At 38.4% G+C, this 23,976-nt stretch overlaps 1 protein-coding gene across 1 annotated transcript in view; it reads right to left on the bottom strand.

The window, feature by feature from the left end:
* Nucleotides 1–16,514: 16,514 nt before the first annotated feature.
* The window catches only part of IFT56 (intraflagellar transport 56), a 54,942-nt gene continuing 47,480 nt past the window's right edge, over nt 16,515–23,976 (bottom strand). Inside the window, exons 17-18 of the mRNA XM_036098454.2 lie at nt 20,628–20,761; nt 16,515–18,793 (exon numbers count right to left, since the gene is read on the bottom strand). Coding sequence (XP_035954347.1) covers nt 18,682–18,793; nt 20,628–20,761 — 246 coding nt within the window. The 3' untranslated portion in view covers nt 16,515–18,681. The remainder of the gene's footprint in view (nt 18,794–20,627; nt 20,762–23,976) is intronic.

Below are 23,976 nucleotides of genomic sequence, written 5' to 3'. Positions count from 1 at the left end.
CTTCTCTCCGCAGAGCGCAACACTGACTCCCACAGGCCTCCCTTCCTAGACCGACTCCTGTTTTTCTCGCCCGGCCGCGGTGGGGAATGTGTGTGTCACGGTCGTAAAATACTCAATACCGTTGTGCAGTTGGGTGATTGAACGAGTCAATGAACAGTTCTGGGCTCGTCCATAAACTGTTGAAATTAACAGAAAACTTCTCAAGAGGATTTGGTGATATTTTAGGGAACATACTCTATGAAAGTGGAATCTAACTGACCCATTTCGGGATGGAGTGGAACCTTGATTGGGAATGCCTTGTAGGCACACCTGTGATTAATTGGAATTCAGATTTAAAAGGATGAGTTTATTGCCCATTTTAATCCATTAAATGGAACGCAAATTTGAGGGCCCGCTCTCTGAATCCTGAAGAGAATTCATACCTTCTGCTGCTAATTTCAATAACCGGATAAACAATGTTAACACCTATTGATGACTATTTGATTGAGTCAGTAAGAGGTCATAGACAAATTCTCAATTTTTTAACTGTTACTTTTACTAATTGTATGAAGATAGAGATGGAATGGATGTCTCCAGAGGTCCCTCCCAGCTCTAAATTGCTGTCATTTTTCCTTGGCGCTCTGTTTTATCTCCATTATCTTTGCAGTTGCTCCCATTCTGATTCTGCACTAGTGGTCTCATTTCTAGATTATTTTAGTAGCACTTAAGTGACCTTTCTGTCCCCAGTCTCTTCCTGTCAGTCTTGCAATGGGACTATATTAATGCTTCTCAAACACGTTTTTGTTTTAAGATTTTATTTGGGAGGGAGAGAGAGAATCTGAAGCAGACTCTGCACTGGGGGTGGGGGGGCTTGATTCCACAGCCCTGAGATCATGACCTGAGTGGAAATCAAGAGGTGGACACTTAACTGACTGAGCCACCCAGGTGCCCCTAAAACACATTTTTATTACACCATTATTTGTCCTAGCTGCAACTTACCTACAAAGTAAATTCTATACTTCATATGGAATGCATAGTCAATATCATCCACAGTTTAGCTCAGACAGCGAACTGGTGGTCTGTGGGTCAGATCATTCTGCAGGTGTGTTACTCTTCCAAAGTTATCTTCTAACTCCTAGGGCATTGTTTTTCCGACTTTTGAACCACAACTCACAGCAAGAAATAGATTCTACACTGAAACCCAGTATACACACACATACGTGTCTGAAATACAAGTTTCACAAAATGTATTGTGTAAAATAAAGGAAGAACAACAAACTTAATACAATGTAAATGTATTTTATAATACAATGTAGAAACCAATCTTAATATAAATAGTACAGAAGCAAATTAGTAACGGTTTTATTTAATACCATGGAAGTCTTTGCCTATTCATAGGTTTATTCCAGTCCAGAATGCATGAGGACAATGCTGCATATACATCTGGTCTACTATTGAGCCTGATCTTTAACTTTATTTTTAAAATGGATCAAATTGAAAATCCTACTTCACATACATAGGCATTGTGAATAGTAACATGAATTCACTTTCTTCTTAGCAATAATTTCTTTAATCTTAGTCTAACATAGTGATAAATTTCATGTATGGCAATCATTTTTTCTGTGTAAGTGAGGTACTAAACCACAATAATTTATTCTCTTCATAGAACATCAACTTTAATTCAATTATTTAAGGTTTTGAAAACCAAATGACTCATATAATTTTCATTTCATATTTTAAATTATCTTCTGCTTTTAGTAGTTTTCAATAATTTTTTTGTATCTCTATAGTTTCCCAGTCATATTTGTTGTCCCATCACTTGCAATTCTATTTTAAATTGTATAAAGTTTTTTAATACATTATTATCCATTAATATAATGGATAACATTTTATCCATTATAAACTGTAAAAAGGTTTTTTATTGACTTAAATGCTGTTTTCTAATTGTGAATATATTTTTCTCCATACAGACAATAACTCCTCTATAAAATTGTTTTGCTATACATATCTGGCATAAAAGTATTACACAACTCGCAGTATTAGTACTCTCATCAAGTTGGACTATGCCTGCATGGTAATCATTGATTCTTCTCAATGTTCTGTGATAATTGAGTTGATATTATGTTATTGCCAGGAAGCATAGCTTTGAATTTATCAGCCTCTTTGCCGCCAAAAACATATGCAGCGACATATTGGAGGAAGCAGTTTCTTAGCACCTAGTATGAACCATTTCTCTTCTGCCACAACTAAACACAAAGATTGTCTTTCTCATTAATGTTTGTGAAGCAACTGAGAAATTGTGCCAATAACTTTATGCCCTTTTCCTTAAGAACATATTTTAAGGATTTATATGCTATATTTTCAAATGTCCTTTAATTTTGAAGATATTAATCTTTCCTTTGCCAGAAATGCATTATCTTTTTCTTCTTTGAATGAAATGTAAAGTCTGTTTTCTGATTATTAGAGGAACATTTTTTTTCCCAGTATTTTCACTGCACTTCCAAATCTAGCAGGTACAACTGAACACAGCTCCTGTATTTTTAACTTTATTATTTCTTTTTCTTCTAATAAGCAACTTCTTTGAGAACAATTTACACTGATTTGATTAATAAATAGTACACACACACACACACACATACATGTATAGCGCACACATACACCATCTGTGATGATGCACCTTTCCCCAAAAACATACTTTAAGTTCTTCATTGGAACTCAATTGAAGAGTCTGGATTTCCTATCAGCAAATAAAATTCCCCTGTACATCATTTCATAAATCACAGGTAGTTGTGATAAATAAAATTAGACTGTACAATGTTATCTGTCCAACAAATTAACCCAGGAATTCCAGTGAGATATCTGCTCATATATCAGCTGTCTCCTGGACTCTAGCCTTGAATAAGGATTAGTGAGGTGCCCTAATACTTTCAATCCAATTAAATTCTATTGTAGTCTATTTCATTTTTTTAAAATGCTGCTTTGACCTTTAAAATTGATTTCATAGTCTTCTAACTGGTTGCAATCACCAGTTTGAAATGGATAGCCACCTTAGCAGTTAGAGACTGAATAGATGAGGAAAACTTAATTTTGTTGCTTTTGGGATTTTTTAGGGGTAGAGCACGTCTACCTATGCATTTCCTTGTTCAGTAGTAAGGGCCTTTGAGGAGGATGCAAAGAGGTCGAAGTCAATTCCTCTTGAATGCAAAGTCAGAATATCTTTGTCTAAGATCTTAGATTATCTAAGATATCTAAGATATTCACGTTATCTAACTGTAATGCTATAAGATCATGCATTTTGTTTTTGTTGGATAAAATACACAACAAATATAAAATATCCTGTGAGATCAAGCTACTCATACCGTTTTCATGAAAAATTACTATCTACGACATCTTCAGCACAGCAATTTGATAATTTTACCAGCTCTCAAATCTCGTATTGAAGATTAATGTTCAGTCCAGCGTGTGGTAATCTTGCACCTGTGGAGACATATAGAGAAAAGGGACAAACCAAACCCACTGCTTAGTGCTTCTCCTTTAGTGTTACATCTTACAGGCAGAGCAGCAGGGTTGTCCCCAAATTCCATGAATATGGTAAGATGGTTGCCTTTTGGAGTTGAACAATAGGAGAAAGCTTAATTGGCAATAGCAGTGACAATCAACATAAAAAAGTAGAACAGACCACAGTTCAATGTCATGTTAATCCTTCTTATGTTAGACACATTTGAGTCAAGACCAGAATGTTTTGGGACGATCCAAAAAGGAAGAATATAAAAGAGAAAAAAAAAGCAAGGGCCAAGTCTGTGAAGGGAGCAAACTTGGTGAGTTAGAAGAAAGGTCAAAGTGACTAGGTGGAGAGAGATAGAAGAGGCAAATCTGAGAGGGAGACAGGAGTCAGCTTACACGGAATGGTGTAAGGAGTTGGGATTTTATAATAATTGAAACCCGAGCCATTGGAAAATTTTAAGTAGAAGAGTAACATGATCTTAGAAGAAAAGCATTTCAAGAAAGTGGCTTGTCAACTATCCGTTGACAAGTCTAGTAAGATGAGGACAGGGAGCTGATTCCTGCACTTGGCAAAACGGAGATTGTTGGTAACCTTGAGTTTGGTTTGGTTTTCAATTCAGGCAAAGAAGGTTGAACTAATCATACTTGGTTTGTGGTACATTATCATCATTGATGACCCATCTCAATCTCTCTCTCTCCTGCCCCTCTCTGAAATTTCACCTTATCATCGTTCCTTATCTCCAATGACAGAAATTATAAAGTTTAACTTTTTGTTTCTATGTGACTTTGTAAATATGTGGTTTTACATGTATATATTTTTAATAGTAAATTTAGGGACGCCTGAGTGGCTCAGATGGTGAAGCATCTGCCTTCGGCTCAGGTCATGATCCCGGGGTCCTGGGATTGAGCCCCATGTCTGGCTCCTGGCTCAGCGGGGAGCCTGCTTCTCCCTCTGCCCCTCCCACTGCTCATGCTCTCTCTCTCTCTCTGTCTCAAATGAATAAATAAAATCTTTAAAAAAAAAAAGTAAATTTATTATAAATCTCATTCTGTTTCTTTTTCACTTGACACCGTATTTTTAAGATCCACCCATGTTGCTGTGTGTAATAATATACCAGTTTATAACTTTTTAAAAAAGATTTATTTATTTGAGAGAGAGAGAGCAGGGGAGGAGGGCAGAGGGAGAGGGAGAGAGAGAGAATTTCAAGCAGACTCCCTATTGAGCACAGAGCCCAGCTCGCAGGGTTCCATCTCCTGACCTTGAGATCATGACCTGAGCCAAAATCAAGAGTCGGCCACTCAACCGACTGAGCCACCCAGGCACCCCACCAGTTTACAACTTTTGAGTAATCTACAGCAGCACATTTTGCCTATTCTCTTAGTGATGAGCACTCAAATTACTTCCTGCTTCCCCCCCACACCACCACAGTGCAACTATGAACACACTCATATGCCCTTTTGGATCTGTGTGAAAATGTTTTGGGGACATATGCTCAGGTGAGAACCACTGAGTCCTAGGACACACATACACATTAAGAGACTGCTCTCTAGAATGGTTGCATGAGTGCATGAGAGTTCCTATATCCCTTCAGCCCTCCGCTCCACCACCACCATCAAATCCAGTTTAATTTTTGCCAGTCATTATTATTCTAATTTGCATTCCTCTCATAACTAAGGGAGTTGAGCATCGCTTCATATACCTGTTAGTTTTTAAAGTTTCCTCTTCTATAATCATTTTCCACTTTTCCACTTGTGCATTTTCCATTTCCTGTCTCTCTGTTGTTGAATATACAATAATTTCAAATCAGTGAGGAAAGAATGGGTTATGCAGTAAATAGTTTAAGACAACTGGGTAGCCATCCCCACAAGAATAAAATTGTATCTCACACCTTACGAAAGGATACATTTCTAGTGAATCAAAGCTTTAAATGTAAAAAATGAAATCCTAAACACTTTTGAAAAAATCAGCTGAAATTGAAAAAATAATCTCACACTAGGGAAAGCCTTTCCAAGTAGGACTGATAATTTCAACTATTTAAAATAAATCGCTGCAGGAAAGAAAAACAGCACTAGTCAAAAACAAATGACAAAATGGAAACAATTTTGCAACATATTTCACAAAGGGTGAATTTCCCTAATCTATAAAGAACTCCTACAGATCAAGGGGAAACAACAATAATAACCTAATAGAAAAAGTGGAGAAAGATATGAACATGAAGAGTTAGCTCACAGGAAAGGAAATTGAAACAACTCTTCAGCAAATGCAATGTGCTCAACCTGACTCAACTGCTGAATCAAAGAATATGTGCATTTTGGATTTGATAAATTGCCCTCCAAAGGAAGTATCAGTATATATTCCACTAGCAATGTATGAGGGTTTCTTTTTGTTTCTTTTTTTTTTAAGATTTTATTTATTTATTTGAGAGAGAGACAGCACAAGCATAAGTGGATGAGGGAGGGAGAGGGAGAAGGAGCAGAGGAAGAAGCAGAATCCCCACTGAGCAGGAAGCCCGACTGGGGCTTGATCCTGGGACTCCAGGATCATGATCTGAGCCACAGCGTTTAAGCAACTGAGCCACCCAGGTACTCCCCATATGAGGATTCCTATTTCCCAGTACCCTTAGCAACATATTATGCTATCAAACTTTTTGCTCTTTGTTTGCCAAGCTGATATATTTATTTGATTTTGGCATACATTTCACTTATGATGAGCTAAGCCATACAATGGAATTCTTTTAAAGATCTAAGATCTAAGATCTACTAAGATCTACTCTTAAGTGAAAAAAGCAATATGCAGAACAATCTTTAGTATACTACCATTTGTGTAAAAAGAGGAAGAACATTGTGTTAAAAAGGGAGAAATAATGTATTATTTATACATACATAAAATATCTCTGGATGTATATTCACAAAACTAAAAAGCGATCCGAGGAGAGACACAGTATGGCCAGTTTTAGAAAGAGAAGAGGTTTATAGCAGCTGGAGACAGTCCAGCTGTGCTTGTGTTGATTTGAAGCCACCTCTGGTAACTAAACATTTGCATCTTTTTTTTTAATTAAGAAATTCTTAACATACAGAAAAATGCATACAACTTGATGAACGTTTTGTATATAGCCCTTTGCCCTAGTACTCACTGAAGATGCAATAAGATTTCCTTCACCCCAGAAAGGTACTTCATGTCCCTTGCCATTCAGTATCCTCCAGAAGTAACTCCCATTCTGATTTCTATCCACCATAGATTACCTTTGTCTGTTTTTTTTTTTTTTAAGATTTTATTCATTCATTTGAGACCCAGAGATACAGAGAGAGAGCATGAGCAAGGGGAGAGGCAGAGGGAGAGGGAGAAGCAGACTCCCCGCTGAGCAGGGAGCCCGATGCGGGGCTCCATCCCAGGACCCTGGGATCATGACCCAAGCTGAAGGCAGCCACTTAACCGACTGAGCCACCCAAGCACCCCTACCTTTGTCTGTTATTGAACATTATGCAGAATGATGCAGTATGTACTCATATATATTATGTCTGGCTTCTTTCAATCAACATCATGGTTTTGAAATTTATCCATGTTATTGCATATTATCAGTAGGTTACTCTTTTTTCTTGTTGTTTAGTATTTCAGTTATGAATACACCACAATTTGTTTATACAGTGACTGTATTGATGGACTTTCTGTATGTTTACTCAGCTTTTATGCTTATAAAGTGTAATAATTTTCTGTTTTCCAATTTTAAGGGAAATTTCATGGAATTTATGTTGAAAGGTTCCCTTGGGCAGAATTGGTTTTGTTGCAAATTGTGCTTTAAATAATGAAATACTAAACTAATAGTAGATTTAGAGTTGAAAACATTCATGAGGTCATGACCATGGAGCAAGGCTATGGGAATTTCACACTGCAGAAGCAGGAGGTCTATAAGATTCTGTGTGAAGAGTCAGATGCTTGCAATGGAAAAAGCTTTGGGTGTTGTTTGGCATGGCCGGGCAAATGTTTTTCAGGTCTTCCCCAAATACACAAATGGTACATGGATATCCAGAGAGAGAAGAAATCAAAAACGTTTGGAATAATTAGGAAAATTTTATGGCAGGAACAGGGACTTACTTCTTAAGGATGATGAAGATGTGGATAAATAGAACAAGGGAAGACATGACCATGGCCTTCAAAATGGACTATAATGACCTGGGAGGATGGAGTGAGCTGCCTTGTCCCAACAAGCTTAAAAGCAGGGCAGGGGGGATCAGAACTGAATAATAAGATAACTTTCATTTTCAAGTATCATAAAAGAAATCAGCATAGGTGAGTTGAATACACAGAGAAGTTTGTAAAGCAGATGCGGGAATATCTCCCAGAACCCACTGGAAGGAATGCAATCAGGACCCAAGAAGCTGGAACCAGAATGCTAGTTCCAGGGACCAGAAAAGCTGTGTGGATTCCTGGCAATATTCTCTGTCTCATTTCTGCTTCTCTCTCAGATCTGTTCATTCTGCCTCCCTCTCTCTGTGACTAGCTTTCTCGGCTCCCCAAGTTGCATGATTAAAAATACGGCCTTGTTAGACTTCCCCCAGTTTTTGTTGTTGTTTTATTGTTGTTCTTACATCTTCTTTGTTGGAGAGACCGGCCCAGACTAAGACAAGAAAATTTTACACTCAATTCCAAAATTGTAGAGAGGATTCTCTGACTGGTCTAGTTTGGGTCTGGTGCTCACCCCCAGATCAAACAACTGTGAAAAAGGTATGGCTACCAGGAACTTGTGATGCGGGGGATGGGGATGGGAGACAGAGCAATGCTCCAAGAAAGGGTAAGGAGCCTGTCAGGGGTCCACTTGATGTCCACTGCATGAGATGGCGGAACAAAATTGTGGATGATGCTTTGTGGTGAAATCACTGTGAATCAAGGTGATGGCTTCCTAGAGAAAAAATACATCACGTATAACAAAAGTGATTCCAGAAATGACAAAAATCCAGACACCTCAATTGCCATAGAAGAAATCAAGAATGTTGCCAAAGAACTAACCTTCACTTCAAAAAACAAACAGCCTAGGACCAGCCAGTTTCATAGGGAAATTCTACCATGCGTTTATTGAACAATAGGTCTACTATTACTTAAAGTGGTGCAATATATATAATAGAAGAAAAGCTTCCAGCTTCTTCCGATGACTCAAGCAAAACACTGATTCCACTTCTAGCAAAGACTGAATCCAAAAGAAAAAACATTAACAACCTAAGCAGAGATACTATTTTTCACCTATCAGGATGACACACACGAAACAAAATTGATAATACCAAACTGCGCTTCTGGGGAACGGGGAAACAATCACTTTCACTAGTTGCTAGTGGAGACCAGAGTCCGAATAACCTCAGCGGATGGCAATTCAGTAACATCTGTCAGAATACTAGTATACACTCTCTTTAACCTCATGCTTACACTTCTGTGAATTTATCCAAGAGCTGTAGTATTTTGTATATGTGCGTTTCCCCACCCCCACCCCTCACCTTGATTCATTAGATAAAGGTAAATTTTTTTTTCAACCAACCAATTCCTTCACTTACTTATTAGTTGTAACCATTTTTCTAATTTTATTTTTTATTTTTTTTTAAGATTTTATTTATTTATTTGACAGAGAGAGACACAGCGAGAGAGGGAACACAAGCAGGGGGAGTGGGAGAAGCAGGCTTCCCTCAGAGCAGGGAGCCGGATGCTGGGCTCCATCCCAGGACCCTGAGATCATGACCTGAGCCAAAGGCAGACGCTTAACAACTGAGCCACCCACGCACTCCACCATTTTTCTAGTTTTAAATTGATTTCAGAGTTTACTAGTTTTTCTTGGAGAGTCCTTATGTTTAAAATATTTTTTAAAAAGAAGCTTCTTTTTAAAAAAATATTTTATTTATTTATTTGAGAGAGAGAGAGAGAGAGAGAGCACGTGCCAATGGGGGGAACGGCACATGGAGAGGGAGAGAGACAAGCAGACTCCACACTGAGTGAGGACCCCGACACAGGGCTCAATCTCACCATCCTGAGATCATGTTCTGAGCCAAAAGCAAGAGTCTGATGCTTAACCGACTGAGCCACCCAGGCGCCCCTACTTCTTGATAAGGTGCTTAAGTCACTCGTTTTAATATTTTTTTCTGTTTATTAATAATAAGGATTCAAGAACTTCACCTGTCCTCTGAGCTTTATCTCCAATCCAGTTTGAAAACAGTTTGGATATTCTCTTTTACCCCAAAATGAAGAGAGGGTTTTTGTCCAGGTTTTTATTTGCTATTTGTTTTTATTTTGTTTTTTTTTCAGTTGGCTAAATTGTTTTTTCTTTTCCTTCTTAATGTTTAGGTGGCAGGGTTCTTAGTTTTGTGGGTAACTTCTACTTACGACATTGTGATTTAAAACCTGTGCATTGGTTCTATTTTTGAGATGCCTGGTTACTAACTAACTCTGTGACTTTGGTGCAAGCAACTTCAGCATTCTGTACCTTAGTTTGTAAAATGTGGATGATAATATACACACCTTCTAAGTTGTTGGGTTTAAGTGAGTTAATATATATGACGTGTTTTGACAGGTGACTGGAGCATCGTAAGCACTTACAAAACTGACTGATGTTATTTGCTTTGTGGCCTAATTTACAGTCAGCATTACTGAAGGTTCTAGGGTTCCCTGAAAAGGAAGTCATTCTGTTTTCAAGGTATAAGCTATATTAACAATATTCCTTATTAGTTGTGATACTTAAGTTACCTATATGCTTTTACTTATATTTTTTCATTTCAACTGCTGTGAACTGGAATCTTTTACTACTACTGCCCTTGTAGCTCTTACCATTTTTGTTTGTTTAAAGATTGATTGATTGATTGATTGATTGAAGAGAGAGAGACACACAGAGCAGGAGGAAGGGCAGAGGGGGAGGGAGACAAGCCGACTCCCTGCTGAGCGGGGAGCCAGATGTGGGGCTCAGATGAGGACCCTGAGATCATGACCTGAGCCGAAACCAAGAATCAGAGGCTTAACCTACTTAAGCCACCCAGGCGCCCCTCATTTTTGTTTTTTTGATGCTATTTCTTTCATTGCATATTCGTAACTCTTATATCTTCATTGAGAAATGGACCTTTTATCATTCAAAATGTGTTTGTGTTTCTTTGACTTGCTTAATGATTTTGACCTGGATTCAACCCTGTTTGGTTGTGACACCTGCTCTCTTTTATTTGCATTTGCCCAATTATGCTATTGCCCATCTTTTTATTATCAACATTTATGTGTAAACAGCAGAGTTAGGTTTTGCTTTGTGATCTAATCTGCCAATCTTTTTCTTGTAATAGGTGAGTGGAGCCCATTAGCATTTTCGACATGAGAGGTATGTTTGAGCATAGATCTCACACATTATTTTATGTCATGCTCTCTCCTTTAAACCTCTTTAAACGTCCCCCTTAAACTGATCTGTTTGCTTTGTTTAGTGTATGTTACTTCTGATAATTTGGAAGGTTTGTATTTTTGTTCTAATAAGATCATTTTATAATACGTTTAATCCTCAATTTCTTTTTGACATTGTCTATAATTCCACACTATGACCAATGATGAAATTTAGTATTTTCTCCCTCTTTTTTTTTAAGATTTTATTTTTAAGTAATCACCACGCCCAACACAGAGCTCGAACTCACAACCCTGAGATCAAGAGTTGCATGCTCTAACCGCTGAGCCAGCCAGCTACCCCAGTATTTTCTCTTTTTTATACTTTATGTTTTTTTATGTTTAAATTGGAATTGTAAAGTACACTTATATACTATTTATTACTGTTAATGATGCCTTAAAGATGAAATATCAGTGAGTTACCACTATTTTCTACCTTTCTGTCAGAGTAAAGTATTTAGTTACAGCTTTCACGTACATATCACCAATTTTCTGGTGATATTTTTTGTTTACCGTTTGACTTCCTTCCTTCCTTTTCTCTTGTGTTAATTTTCTATAGACCCTTAGCTGTGTTGTCCATTCATCTGTCTGAGTTACTCATCTTTGAGGAAGATGCATTTTCTTGGATCCGCTGTTTTGGTGAATATGCGTATCTGGGGCCCCCAGGGCCATGTGTCCACCTCGCAGGTATTAAGCTTATGACTCAGAGGCTTGTATTTATTCTTTTCCTTAATGCTCACAACAATGTCTTCTCTGCTACAGGGCAAAGTGCTTCCTGCAAATATGGCTCATCTCTGCAATTCTTTGGTTTGCTCGGCCTCCCCTGCTTGTTAGAACTAAATTGTAGACTTTTTTTTTTCATTTATCTTTGTGCAATGAAATATGAAGACAGCTTTTTCTCCCTCACACCCCCATACATGGTCACTTTCTATCCCCGCTCCTCCTAACATTGTTGGATCAATTTTTGGTTGAATCAGTGTTCAGTGCCTATAGTTTTATGACTTATACACGCTTTTTACAGCTGAGCCATGAAGTACGTTATGATTACTTTTCCTTCCCTGAACATTTTAATAATGATTGTCTCATTTGCTTTGTCTTCTATGGAGCTTATCTCCAAACTCTCTTCTCAGTCTGTTAATAAATGAGGTATTCTATTTAATCTTGAATGAGTCTCTCTTGGAGTCTCTGACCTGCTCCGGTTTGTATTGGTTGATCTCTGGGACTGTTGCACAGTGTCTTGAAGTATGTCCCTGTGTTATCCTGGGGATCCCCTTCACCTGCTCTTCCTATATGTCCTCACTTGTTATATGCTATGTCTTTGTGTTTCCTTAGTCTTTTTTCCCATGTTCTTGGTCTAACACATAATTCAGGAGATAATTTTATGTTAGATATACATGTTTGAAAAGATATTTGTTCTACTATGTATTTGAATGACAATTTCTAGTTGGAAATAATTTTTCCTCTGAATTCTTAAGCACGGCAGCATTGTTTTGTAGCTTCCAGAGTTGCTGCTAAGAAATCCAATGCCCTTTGTCCATCATATTTTTTTTATCGATTGGATTTTTGATTGTTTGCAACTTGTGTCCACCTCCCCTCCCCGCCCCAGAAGCTTTAGTTCTCTTTGTCGTCAACGTTCCTTTAATTGCCCTTCTTAGTTCCTCTGCCCAGGTCAAATCCCAGTTTCTGAATAGTGGTTGTGACCATAGAGAGTGAGCATAAACTTAAACCTGGGATTTTTTCATCAAAAACTAATGATGTAATGTATGGTGATTAACATAACAATAAAAATTAAAAAAAAAACCCTGGGATTTTTTATTAAAAATAATTTTATTGTACAAAACCAAATCATCTATCTGGTGCTTGTTACATGACTGTATACACTTGCCAAAACCCATAGAACTGTATGAGTGTATATATATATATATATATATATATATATATATATATATATTTCATGATTTCCTCAATCCTTTCCCAAAAAGGACCTATGGCCATTTACTCAGATGACAGGACACTAAGGAATACCCAGATCTCTCGAGAACTAGGAGACACAGGGTCCTAGAATGTGCCACGACACCACTGTTGGAGTACAGGCCCCAGGTAATAAATATAGTCCTGGCCAAAGGCCATCTTACTATGGGTCCACTGGCCCACGACCCATCTAGTGGTCATTTTCCCTTCTTCTAATGTATAATTAGGATCCACACACTCGATAATTAGAGAAATTCCAGTAATGGGTCCTCATCCTGTGGCATTAGAACCTTTAAGGCAGAGTGGAGTGTGAATTATTTTGTGTCAAATTAGGTGGCAACCCATTATGCTTACTACGTAATGACACTGTGGTAGTGGGGACAGAATGCAATATAGGCCACGCGACCAGACAAAGCAGTCATTACAACAGTCCCAACTCACAGGAAAACACAGGTCAAAAAAAATTAGAAAATGTAAAATGATATTTCATCACAGCAGAATTGCTTCACAAGAATAAATGAGAATGAGGCTTCGACCAAAGTACTTTTCCGAGTAGCTCTTTTGTTAAACAAGCAAGGAAAGCCGTTTACTAATGGTGAGTTAATTAAATTCTGTTGGCTTGCAGCAGCTGATAGAAGTATCCAAAGAAAATAAATTAGCCTTTGGCAAGAACAGTTGTTCAAAGAGCCGGGGATATTGGGAGCAACACTGATATTTGAAAAACGAGGTGAACGATTCAGGTGGTTTCCTGGGCTCTTTGCTCTGAAGTCTTCTTTGTCTGCTTCTTCAGACAGCCACTCCACCTTTCTTCTGACTAGTATTTGGATGGCATAGCTTTCTACGTACCTTTACTTTTTTATTGTGATCAAAAAACGCCATAACATAAAACTTAGCATCTCAATCATCTTTTAAGTAGCGTGAAGTATCTTCACATTGTTGTGAAACAGATCTCTAGAACTTGTGCATCTTGGAGGACTCAAACTATACCTATTAAACCACTGCTTTTCCCTTCTCCAGTCCCTGGTGAGCACCGTTCTACTTTTTGCTTCTGTGAACTTGACAGCTTTAGATATGTCAGTGGACTTATACAGTGTGGAACCTCAGTCATGTCCCAACAATTTGTCTTTTTAAATGTCCCACTGCAGAAAGTTTCACTTGAGGCTGATAAGGCAATATTCTAGAGCAGGGCTCAACAAACCTTTTCTGTAAAGGCCCAGATGGTAAATATTTTAGGTTTTGTAGGCCAAGAGGCAAAATTGAGAATATTATGTAGCTACTTACATGACAAGAGAGAAAACAAATTTCCCTAAATTTCTTATTGACTCTCCTCAGTAAATGTATAAACTACACTATCCCATCATTTCACTGCTTCTACAGTACCTTGCAATTATTCTTTAGGTCACTGTTACCCACATTTTCATCCCAACATATACTTGTAATTTGAGTTCTTTTTTTTAAATTTTGAGTAGGCTCTGCACCTAACGTGGGGCTTGACCTCATGACCCTGACATCAAGAGTTCCATGTTCTACCAACTGAGCCAGCCAGGTGCCCCCACTTGGAATTTTAAAAACTTGAATAACATGTCTCAGCTCCATCATATTAATAACTACTCCTCAGTCAAAAAACTGGCAAAGGAGAGTATTATTATATGTTTCTAGAGGAAATTAAAAGTAGAAGGGCAAGTGTAATTATTTAATTGTACATAGTAGGAATGACCTGTACATGTTTAGGGAAGCAATCAGACTCCCTTGAGATTTTTGTGAAGCATGTAGTTATGTCTCATTATAGTGCAGAAAACCTAATTAGAACCCCATGAACAATCAGAGATCACTGAGAATCCAGTTTTTTCTTCCCATTAGGGAGTTCATTCACATATAGTTGGACTGTGAATTTTTTATCTGGTTATATTTCATCCTTTGCTTTAGTTGGTAGGAAGCCTAAAGGTGAACTTCTGGCCCATCTTTAGTAATTCTGGTATGTACTTTTGTGTAGGAATTTTACTCTTGGCTTCTTTTATTCTTAAATGCCTTCTATTTATATTTTGTAACATGTATTTTGGTAATTTATTGCAAATCTTTTCTGGAACACAGTGGGATATAAGTAATTGACCAAATAAACACATGAATACATGAATGCATAAACAAAAACTATGATGAATAAAATTAGGTAAGATGTATCCATAGTTTAGGCACAGTTTAGGTTCACATAGCAGTGTACTCACTCCATATATGGTCTGTAAAGTGTGTCGCCCTGAGAGGGGCAGCCTGAGTGGGGGCCCTGCTGCATCTGGTTCTTTCCTCCCCTTTGCCCCAACCACCAAGGTGGTCCCCCTCTGGTTGTATATGGCATCTAGATTTTATTTCAAGGAAGGGTTTTGTTGCAACAAAAAGTATAAATTAGACCATATGCTACACACTCAATACACACCTATCAGCTGTATTCATCTAGTGAGTGTGTGGAGACTTAGGTTCTTCACTTAGTCCTGCAGCCCGGAGCTAAGGTTTCAGGCACATCACCAGGTCTCTAGGGTTGCTTCTCCGACAGCATCTCTAAATAGGCAGAATACTGTTTGAACACTATCATCACATACCTAGAAACCTCAGAAGTATTTTATAGGATGAAGAAGCAGAGATGACCATTTATCTAAGTCAAATTAAGAGACTCCTAAGTAGAGGAAGTAGTAAATCATAAATTCATTTTTGCCATTAGAAAGTAGATATAAGTATTATGATCTGGTAATGCCCACTTGCTCTCCACTATTTAAGTGTACGAAGCCTTAAAGCGGGAAAGCAGTCCTCGGCTTCCATGTGCTTGGATGTATGTCGCACATGCTGCACACATGCTGGAAGCCGGGGCATCTTGCTAGTTGCGGAGTTTCAGGATCCATTCTGATTGCTGCTCCCCAAGGAGGCAGGAGGTGTCAATTTATAAGGGATACAAACATTCCCATTGCCTTCTTTTATTTTTTTTAAAGATTCATTTATTTATTTTAGAGAGAGAAAGCAAGCGTGAACAGCAGAGGACGAGGGACAGACTCCGCACTGAGCATGGAGCCCGATGCGGGGCTCGATCCCACAACCCCGAGATCGCGACCTGAGCGGAAATCAAGAGTTGGACACTTAACTGACCCACCCAGGCGCCCCAACCCATTGCCTTATTTTCTCTCAATACTTTGTTCCTATTGCTGACAACAATCACACACTACTGTGTTCAGTTGTATATACTTCTTAAGGGTCGGGATTTGCGTTATCTATCTTTGCATCCCTAGCTCCTAGGATATGCTTGGCACACAATAAAACAATAATTAGATGGGAGTCAGAATTATATGAGGTCAGGTCTCACAAGTCCTTTGCTCTACCAGCTACGATATGCTTAATTATTCAGCGAACAAGTATCAGTGAGCTTTCTTGTGCAAGGTATCATACCATGCACTGGCTATAACACTTTTGAAATGAGCTATGACTCAGCGAAGAGCCAAACTTAATATGCCCAAGCAGGAACCACAGCCCTAGTGGACAAGCTTCGAAAAAAATATCTACTTTCCTCTCTCATAAAGAGTACCTGTGGAGCCCCAAACTTTATTTTTTTCCCTCCACTCTGGGGTCAAGAAAGGGGAGAAGGCCCATGACATACCCAGGACCTGCATTCACCACACTCAACAGGATACCGTAATGAGACCAAACAATAAACTTTAATTTGGGTGTATTACAGTACAATATAATAATTCTTTTGAAATACAAAAATAATTAGAAATGTTTTCCATTTGCAAGTAATCTCTGCTACCAACTGTACATAGTACAGGGATGTTCTGAACTGTACACACGACCCTACATTCCTCAGCCTGCATCCCCCTTCTCTCCTGTATCATCACACGTAAGAGAAGCCGCCCTGCAGCGCGACTCTGCAATCTTGAGACTCCGTCAACACAGTTCAGAAGTAGCTATCCTTACTAACAGAATTGGATGGTACCCCTCTTAAACTAGTCCTTATGCTTTTTTGGCTCACTTCTATAGATTAAAAACTTTTTAAAAATTAGTTTAAAAATTCCAGGAATTGCTACGTTTGGAATATCTGCTTTTCCCAAGAGACAGGAAAATGGCAGGGAGACACAAGAGTGTTAAATTCAACAAAAGCTCATTTAAAAGTAAATCACCATCAATGGAAAAGCTTATCAAGTATAGGAAATTTGAAAATAATAGCAATTAACTGGAAGACAAATTTCTTTGCCAAAAGCCACAGAGGTGTTCCGTCTGTCTTTTTCCACTACTATGTTTCCTAATATTTTAAGTAAGTAAGAGTCACAAGATAATTCTAAAATTATAGCAGGTTCTGCCCAGCTCTGATCCACCGAGTACCTTAGATGCTGAGAACCAACTACTGAAAAAGTAGGAACAGCATTAATGAGAAAGTAGAAGCTTTGGCATATGAAAAAAATGATGCAATTTTGTTTTCTAAAATTCAGTTATTCGGGCCAGTTGTGCTCTGAACTGATTAGATTTGGGTCTAAGATAAAAGACAGGAACTGAAAGGACCTCTTGCAACTGTCCAGAAAGCAAAGGCTCCCTGAAGTCACTGATCTTCTCTCCTTGGCTGCTCCCCTGCCATGTTCCCGGCTCCATGCCGTACAGCTTCCTCGGCCGCAGCGCGTGCCGGGGGCGTGAATTCTCTAAGCTGTCTGTAGTGCTCAAGGAATTAGGATTTTCTTTCAGTTCTCATGCCGGACAGGGATGGCTCTGCACTTTGTACACCTGTAAGGCTGGGGGCCTTAAACTAACAGAAACAAAATACAAAAAAAAAAAGAAACAAAGGTAATCTGGTAGAGAAAAACAGGTATGTCTATTTTCTGAAAAATCAGCCGTGAGTCTAAAACTGCTCAGTCGTATAATGGGTTTATGTCGCAAGAACTCAGAAACATGGGGCCGGAATATGACTTAGGACAGAGTCCAGCCATTAGGAGGTTCATCAAAGGGCTCTGCACAGTTCATGCTTTATTATCATTATATTAATAAATAGCCACACTGCATATATATAATCTTTGTAGCCCTACTTTCAAAATTGATGTTTATTCAGCACGGTATATGAAAAAAAAATCCCTAACCTGTTTTGTTCCCTACAATATAATGGAGAAGTGACTAAGGCAATCTGTATACTATCTCTTGGATACCTTTAAATGTACCACACAGATTTTTTTCATAGCACTCACCTTTTAAAAAACTCCAGTACTCCTGTTACTCTACTGTAACATGTTATTTATCATCAGAATTACTGCAAGAGTAATCCCCAAAGTCCATTATCTATTAATGAGTTTGATAAAGGATCTTACTGCCACTCTTAGAATCATCTCGCTACTTATAACCTCTGTTCTCCCGAGATTCAGAAACGCATTACGAAATTCTTTCTGGAATTCCGCAGTAAAATGGGATAATGTACAGATGGCTAAGATGAAGATGACAGAATGATAGTGACTTTTGAGCATTAAAGGCATTTGTTATTGCAGTGAGGGGAAAATGCCATGGAATGCCAATATTAAAAAAAATGATGCCATTCTCCTTAAAGTCAGCAAATTATGTAAGAGTTCTCTGAGTATTTTTGGAAGAAAGGCACCAGACAAGTCCAAAGTCTTATTGCTAGTCGGATCATACAGGGGCCACAGCGTGGACTATGGCACTTAGTTCAGCCAGGACGCTAGTTCTAAGCAAGTCAGTCACTGATCTTGGCTCGAAGGGCAAGGAAGGAAATGTCCAAGAACAGAGCCCTGCATCTTACATTAAACTTGAGGAAAATGATTTCCAATTTCATATCAAAGTGCTGACTGGTTCCCGAGGACTCTGGAGCTATTTTAGACAGGCACTCTGTTTTCTTTGGCCCATTTCTTCATGATCCGGATGATGTACTCCACTTGGGTGTTACCTGTGCTTCTCAGTAAATGGAGCACTTCTCGAAGGGTCTCTCTGAGGAAAAGATTTGAAAGGACAAAGTGTTTCAATACAGCATGTAAATTAAGAGGGAACATAAACTCATACTTGTTCTTCACATACTTCCAGTAGGACATCTTCAGTAATAGACTATGTCACTATGTATTCACAAACCAGTTATGAACTCCCAAGCCTTCTATTTTTATGGTGGCATAGTAAAATGCAAATTCTTTTTTCAATTTAAATTCAATTAGCCAACATATAGTACATCATTAGTTTCAGATATAGTGTTCAATAATTCATCAGTTGCGTATAACACTCAGTGCTCATCAGATCACGTGCCCACCTTAATGCCCATCACCCAATTACCCCATCCTCCCACCCACCTCCGCTCCAGCAACCCTCAGTTTGTTTCCTAGAGTTAAGTGTCTCTCATGGTTTTTGTCCCTCTCTGCTGACTTCCCATTCAGTTTTCCCTCCCTTCCCCTATGATCCTCTGCACTGTTTCTTATATTCCACATATGAGTGAAACCATATGATAATCTTCTTTCTCTGATTGACTTATTTCGCTAAGCATAATACCCTCCAGTTCCATTCATGTCGATGTAAATGGTAGGTATTCAATCTTTCTGATGGCTGAGTAATATTCCATAAAATGGAAATTCTATGAACTCCGTCTCACTAACCCAAGTTTTCCTTATTTACTTATACTATCTATATACATGTTATTAATTTTTCTGACCTGAGCTGAGATTAAGAATCGGATGCTTGGGGCTCCTGGGTGGCTCAGTTGTTAAGCATCTGCCTTCGGCTCAGGTCATGATCCCAGGGTCCTGGGATTGAGCCAGCATGGGGCTCCCTGCTCAGCGGGGAGTCTGCTTCTTTCTCGCCCTCTGCCCCTCTCCCAGCTTGTACTCTCTCGCTCGCTCATTCTCTGTCTCTCAAATAAATAAAATTTTAAAATAAAAAAAAGAATCGGATGCTTAACCAACTGAACCACCCAGGAGTCCCCCCCCCAATATTTATGTTTTAAGTAATTTAAATTTAATTAAAATTAAAACTCATGTTTTAAGTAATGCATACTAAAACTTCCCTATTACCTTACCAAATGTATAGGTGACTGCCTATTGATCCTCTTCCATAAGAGTTCATTTGTATTTTCTATTTCTTTTTTCCCTCAAGCATCTTCTTTCACCTAATCAAATTCTTTAAACTTGTATTTAGGATTGGAAGTAAATACAAGGCATGAAGTAATTTTTGATAGATTATTTACTTATAAAAAATAATCACATCTCCTATTCATTTACCAGTAACAGATACATTCCACAAAGTTATTTTTAGAAAACGAAATTTAGTTTTAAGTATTTTCATTTTTGTTACAAGTGGAACTGTATGCCATTTAATTTTATGTACTCTACTGTCTCGGTATTTCCTGGAATATGGGAAGGCAAAAGACAAAAAAAAGAATTATCAACCATACCCACTCCATTCCTAATTCTTTGAAGCCTAAACTAAAAGACATGAAAAAGCCAATAGGCAAAGGAAAGAGTAGAAGAGATTGAAAAAGACTTTTTTTTATGAAAATGACAATTCATTTGGAGCCAAATATAGATCTTACTCTTACATTTGAAAGCTATAGTATGCTCACTGTCCCTAGTACCTATGATTTAGAATGACCCGATTTTACAACATAAAAAATTTCTGGAGGAAAAAAGTCAGATAGAAATATGAAACACCTTAATCTTCTATTCATCATTATAAAACATCATTATAGTTTTGGGTTTTCAGAAGATGGCATCCAAGAAAACAATTCTTTTTCCTCACAAACCAGCAAAAGGACAGAGGTAGTGTCTCTTGTCCGATTACTTACTTGGGTTCTCTTCCAGCTAAGATCATCTGGAAAATGCCCACACAGGCACCCCTCTTGCCTTCCCAATATTCAGGGTTGGGATCCAGTCTCTCTAAGACATCAAAAGCTTTGGCTGAGTAGTAGAACTGGCCCATCTGATTAAAAGAAAATATTGTGATAATACTTGTACTCAAAAGATTGCACAGAATGAAACTAAATGTAAACATACCATGAAACAGAACTGTATAAAAAAGTGTATGGTTAGTGATAACATTTTCAGCTAGCAAACTGGATAAAACTTCAATTTCTTATTAAAACAAAAAGGAAAATCACAATTTGAGTACACAGTTCAATTTATATCAACTTACCTTCATTCAGTTTTCAACAATATAACATTTTTCCTACATATAGTCAAGCTATGATTTAATCAACACATTTATCATTTCTTCTAATTATAGTGTAATCTTGATGATAAACCAATGATTGTGATTTGAGCAGGGTATCTTTCAGGTTTCCTCGATACCTTCTGTAAATGACTACTATCATTCATTTTATGCTAATTTGATCATGTTCAACCCAAGAGAACATTACCTTTCTTGACCTTGTTCCTAAATTCTCAAAATGCCTAGATGGATACTTCTACTCTAAACACCAAATCTTCTAAATGTTTACTTCATTTTGATAGACCTCTTTCCCAAATATACTACACATTTCCTTGGCCTCATAGAGCATGCCTAATACCATTAAATTCTGCTTAGATGAGTTTTCTTGACTGGCCATTATAAATGTAGTGTTGCCATTCGCTGAAGGCTTCAAATTGCTGGGCAATCCCCCTTGTTCAGGGTGGTTTAGTTACCTCTCAATTCCTGTAAACTGTTGTTCTAAACCTTTGCCAGTTTCCTTAAGATCTCTATTTCATTCTTAGCTTATTGTTTTTCTATCTTTCAGGGAAAACACAACTTTCCTCCCTTCAATTCAAATTATATTTGTACTTTCATTCATCCTTCCCTCATTTCTGCCCATTTCATAGGAAGAAGTGTTCTTATTCCTTTTCAAGGTTAATCCTTCTTCCTAAATTCTATTCAAATTACTTTGGGTGAAATAACAATGAGAATGGTATATGAAACACAAATGTACAGTTTAATGCCTATAACATGAGTGCAAGTGTAATCACTACCCAGGTCCAGAAACAAGACATTGACAGCAAAATAGAAGCTCTCTGTGTCGCTTCCAAACCACAATCTTCTCCTTCCCTCCAGAAGCAACTACTATTCCAACTTTTATGGTCATCAGTTTTTGTCAAAATCTTTGGCTTTTTTTTACAGTTTTATTACCTATGTATATACCTTTAGACAATATAATTAAATTCTGCCTCTCAAAATTTTATCTATACGAATACCATAATATTCTTTTGTGTCTTGCATATGTTAAGATGCATCTATATTGCTGGACATAACTCTAGTTGGTTCATTTTTTAGAACATTTTATTTTGAAATAATTCTAGATTTACAGGAAGTTATGAAGACAGTACAAAGAGGTCCCATGTACCTTTCACCCAATTCCCCCAGTTACGGCTTACCATAGTGCAATATCACAGTATCGAAACCAGGAAGTTGACATTGCTACAATGCGTGCGTGTAGTTCCGTCATTTTATCAAATGTGTAGACTCACGTAACTAGCACTGCTATCAAGATACAGAACTATTCCATCACCACAAGGCTGTGCTACCTGTTTATAGTCATGTGCGCTCCCCTCCCTGCTCACCAGCCCTAACTCCCAGCAATCACCAATTTTTTTTTTAATTTTATTTGACAGAGAGATAGAGAGCGAGCACAAGTAGGCAGAGTGGCAGGCAGAGGGAGAGGGAGAAGCAGGCTCTCCACTGAGCAGGGAGCTGGACGTGGGGCTCGATCCCAGGACCCCAGGATCATGACCTGAGCTGAAGGCAGCCGCTTAACCGACTGAGCCCCCCAGGTGCCCCTCACCAATTTGTTCTACATCTCTACAGTTTTGTCATTTCACAAATATCATATATATGTATATGAAATCAAGCAGTACAGGACCCTTTGAGATTGAGTTTTTTCACTCAGGATAATGTCCTCGTTATTCCTTGTTAATCCAAGTTATTTTGGTACAGCATAGGAAATACAGTCAATGGTTTATAATAGCGTATGGTGACAGTAGCTACACTGTGAGCACAGCATAACACACAGAGTTGTCAAATCACTATGTTGTACACCTGACACTAATGTCATATTGTGTGTAACTATACTTCAATTAAAAAAATCCGAGTTATGGGGCGCCTGGGTGGCTCAGTCAGTTAAGCATCTGCTTTCAGCTTAGGTCATGATCCCAGGGTCCCGGGATCGAGTCTCGCATCAGGCTCCTTGCTCAGCGGGAAGCCTGCTTCTCTCTCTGCCTGCCACTCCCCCTGCTTGTGCTCGCTCTCTCTCTCTCTGACAAATAAATAGAGTCTTTGAAAAAAAAGATTAAAAAATCCGAGTTATTGTGTGTACCAATAGTTTGCTCCTATTATATAACTCTAAAAAAGTAGGAGGGACCTCCACCCAAAGTTGGTTTGGATATCAAGAGTGATGATGCCACACACACACACACCAAGAGAGCATGGAAAGATTTCTTACTTATATAATTGAGTTCTGTGGGGGAAGTAGGTCAGGCCTCTCAAGCAGTCTCCAAATGGCCTGAGAGAGCAAGGCAAGGAGACTGGCTGGGTTTTTATTGTGGCCGGGGGTGGGGCTGGAATGAGGTTCCCGAGCAGGAGCAGGGGCTTGTGTGGTTTGAATCACCTGATGGCGTCAGAGAAGGGACTACCTAGCATTTCTTATCATCTTGTCCAGATGTGGGGCACAGGGGGAAGAGGGAAGGGTGAGGCTTAAAAGCTGTCAGCAGTCAAACATCAAGAAATGGAGTCAGGCTTGTCATCACCATTCCTGTTTATCCATGAGTAGTAGTCCAACCCAAACCAGTTTGTTTAACCATTCACTACTGAAGGACACTTGGATTATTTCCAGTTTTTGGCTATTACAAATAAAGCTGCTGTTGACATTGGGAATAGGTATTTGTGTAGACACAGGTTTCATTTCTCTGGGATAGATGCCCAGGAGGGTGATTGCTGGGTCATATGGTAAGCATATGTTTGTTTGTTAAAGAAACTGCCTATTTCACAGTATATATTTTTTTTGTCCTTTTACTTTCAACCTACCTATGTCATTATATTTGAAGTGAGTTTCTTGTAAAAAGCACATAGTTGGGTCATGGTTTCTTATCCATCCTGTCAATGTCTGCCTTTTAATTGGCATATTTAGACCATTTACATTTAATGCAATTATTGCCATGTTAGGACTTAAT

Source organism: Halichoerus grypus, chromosome 12 (genome assembly GCF_964656455.1).
Source record: "Halichoerus grypus chromosome 12, mHalGry1.hap1.1, whole genome shotgun sequence".
In the NCBI taxonomy this organism is placed as follows: Eukaryota; Metazoa; Chordata; class Mammalia; order Carnivora; family Phocidae; genus Halichoerus; species Halichoerus grypus.
Note: the sequence above shows the minus strand (reverse complement) of the source record. Positions and strands in the feature narration are given on the sequence as shown.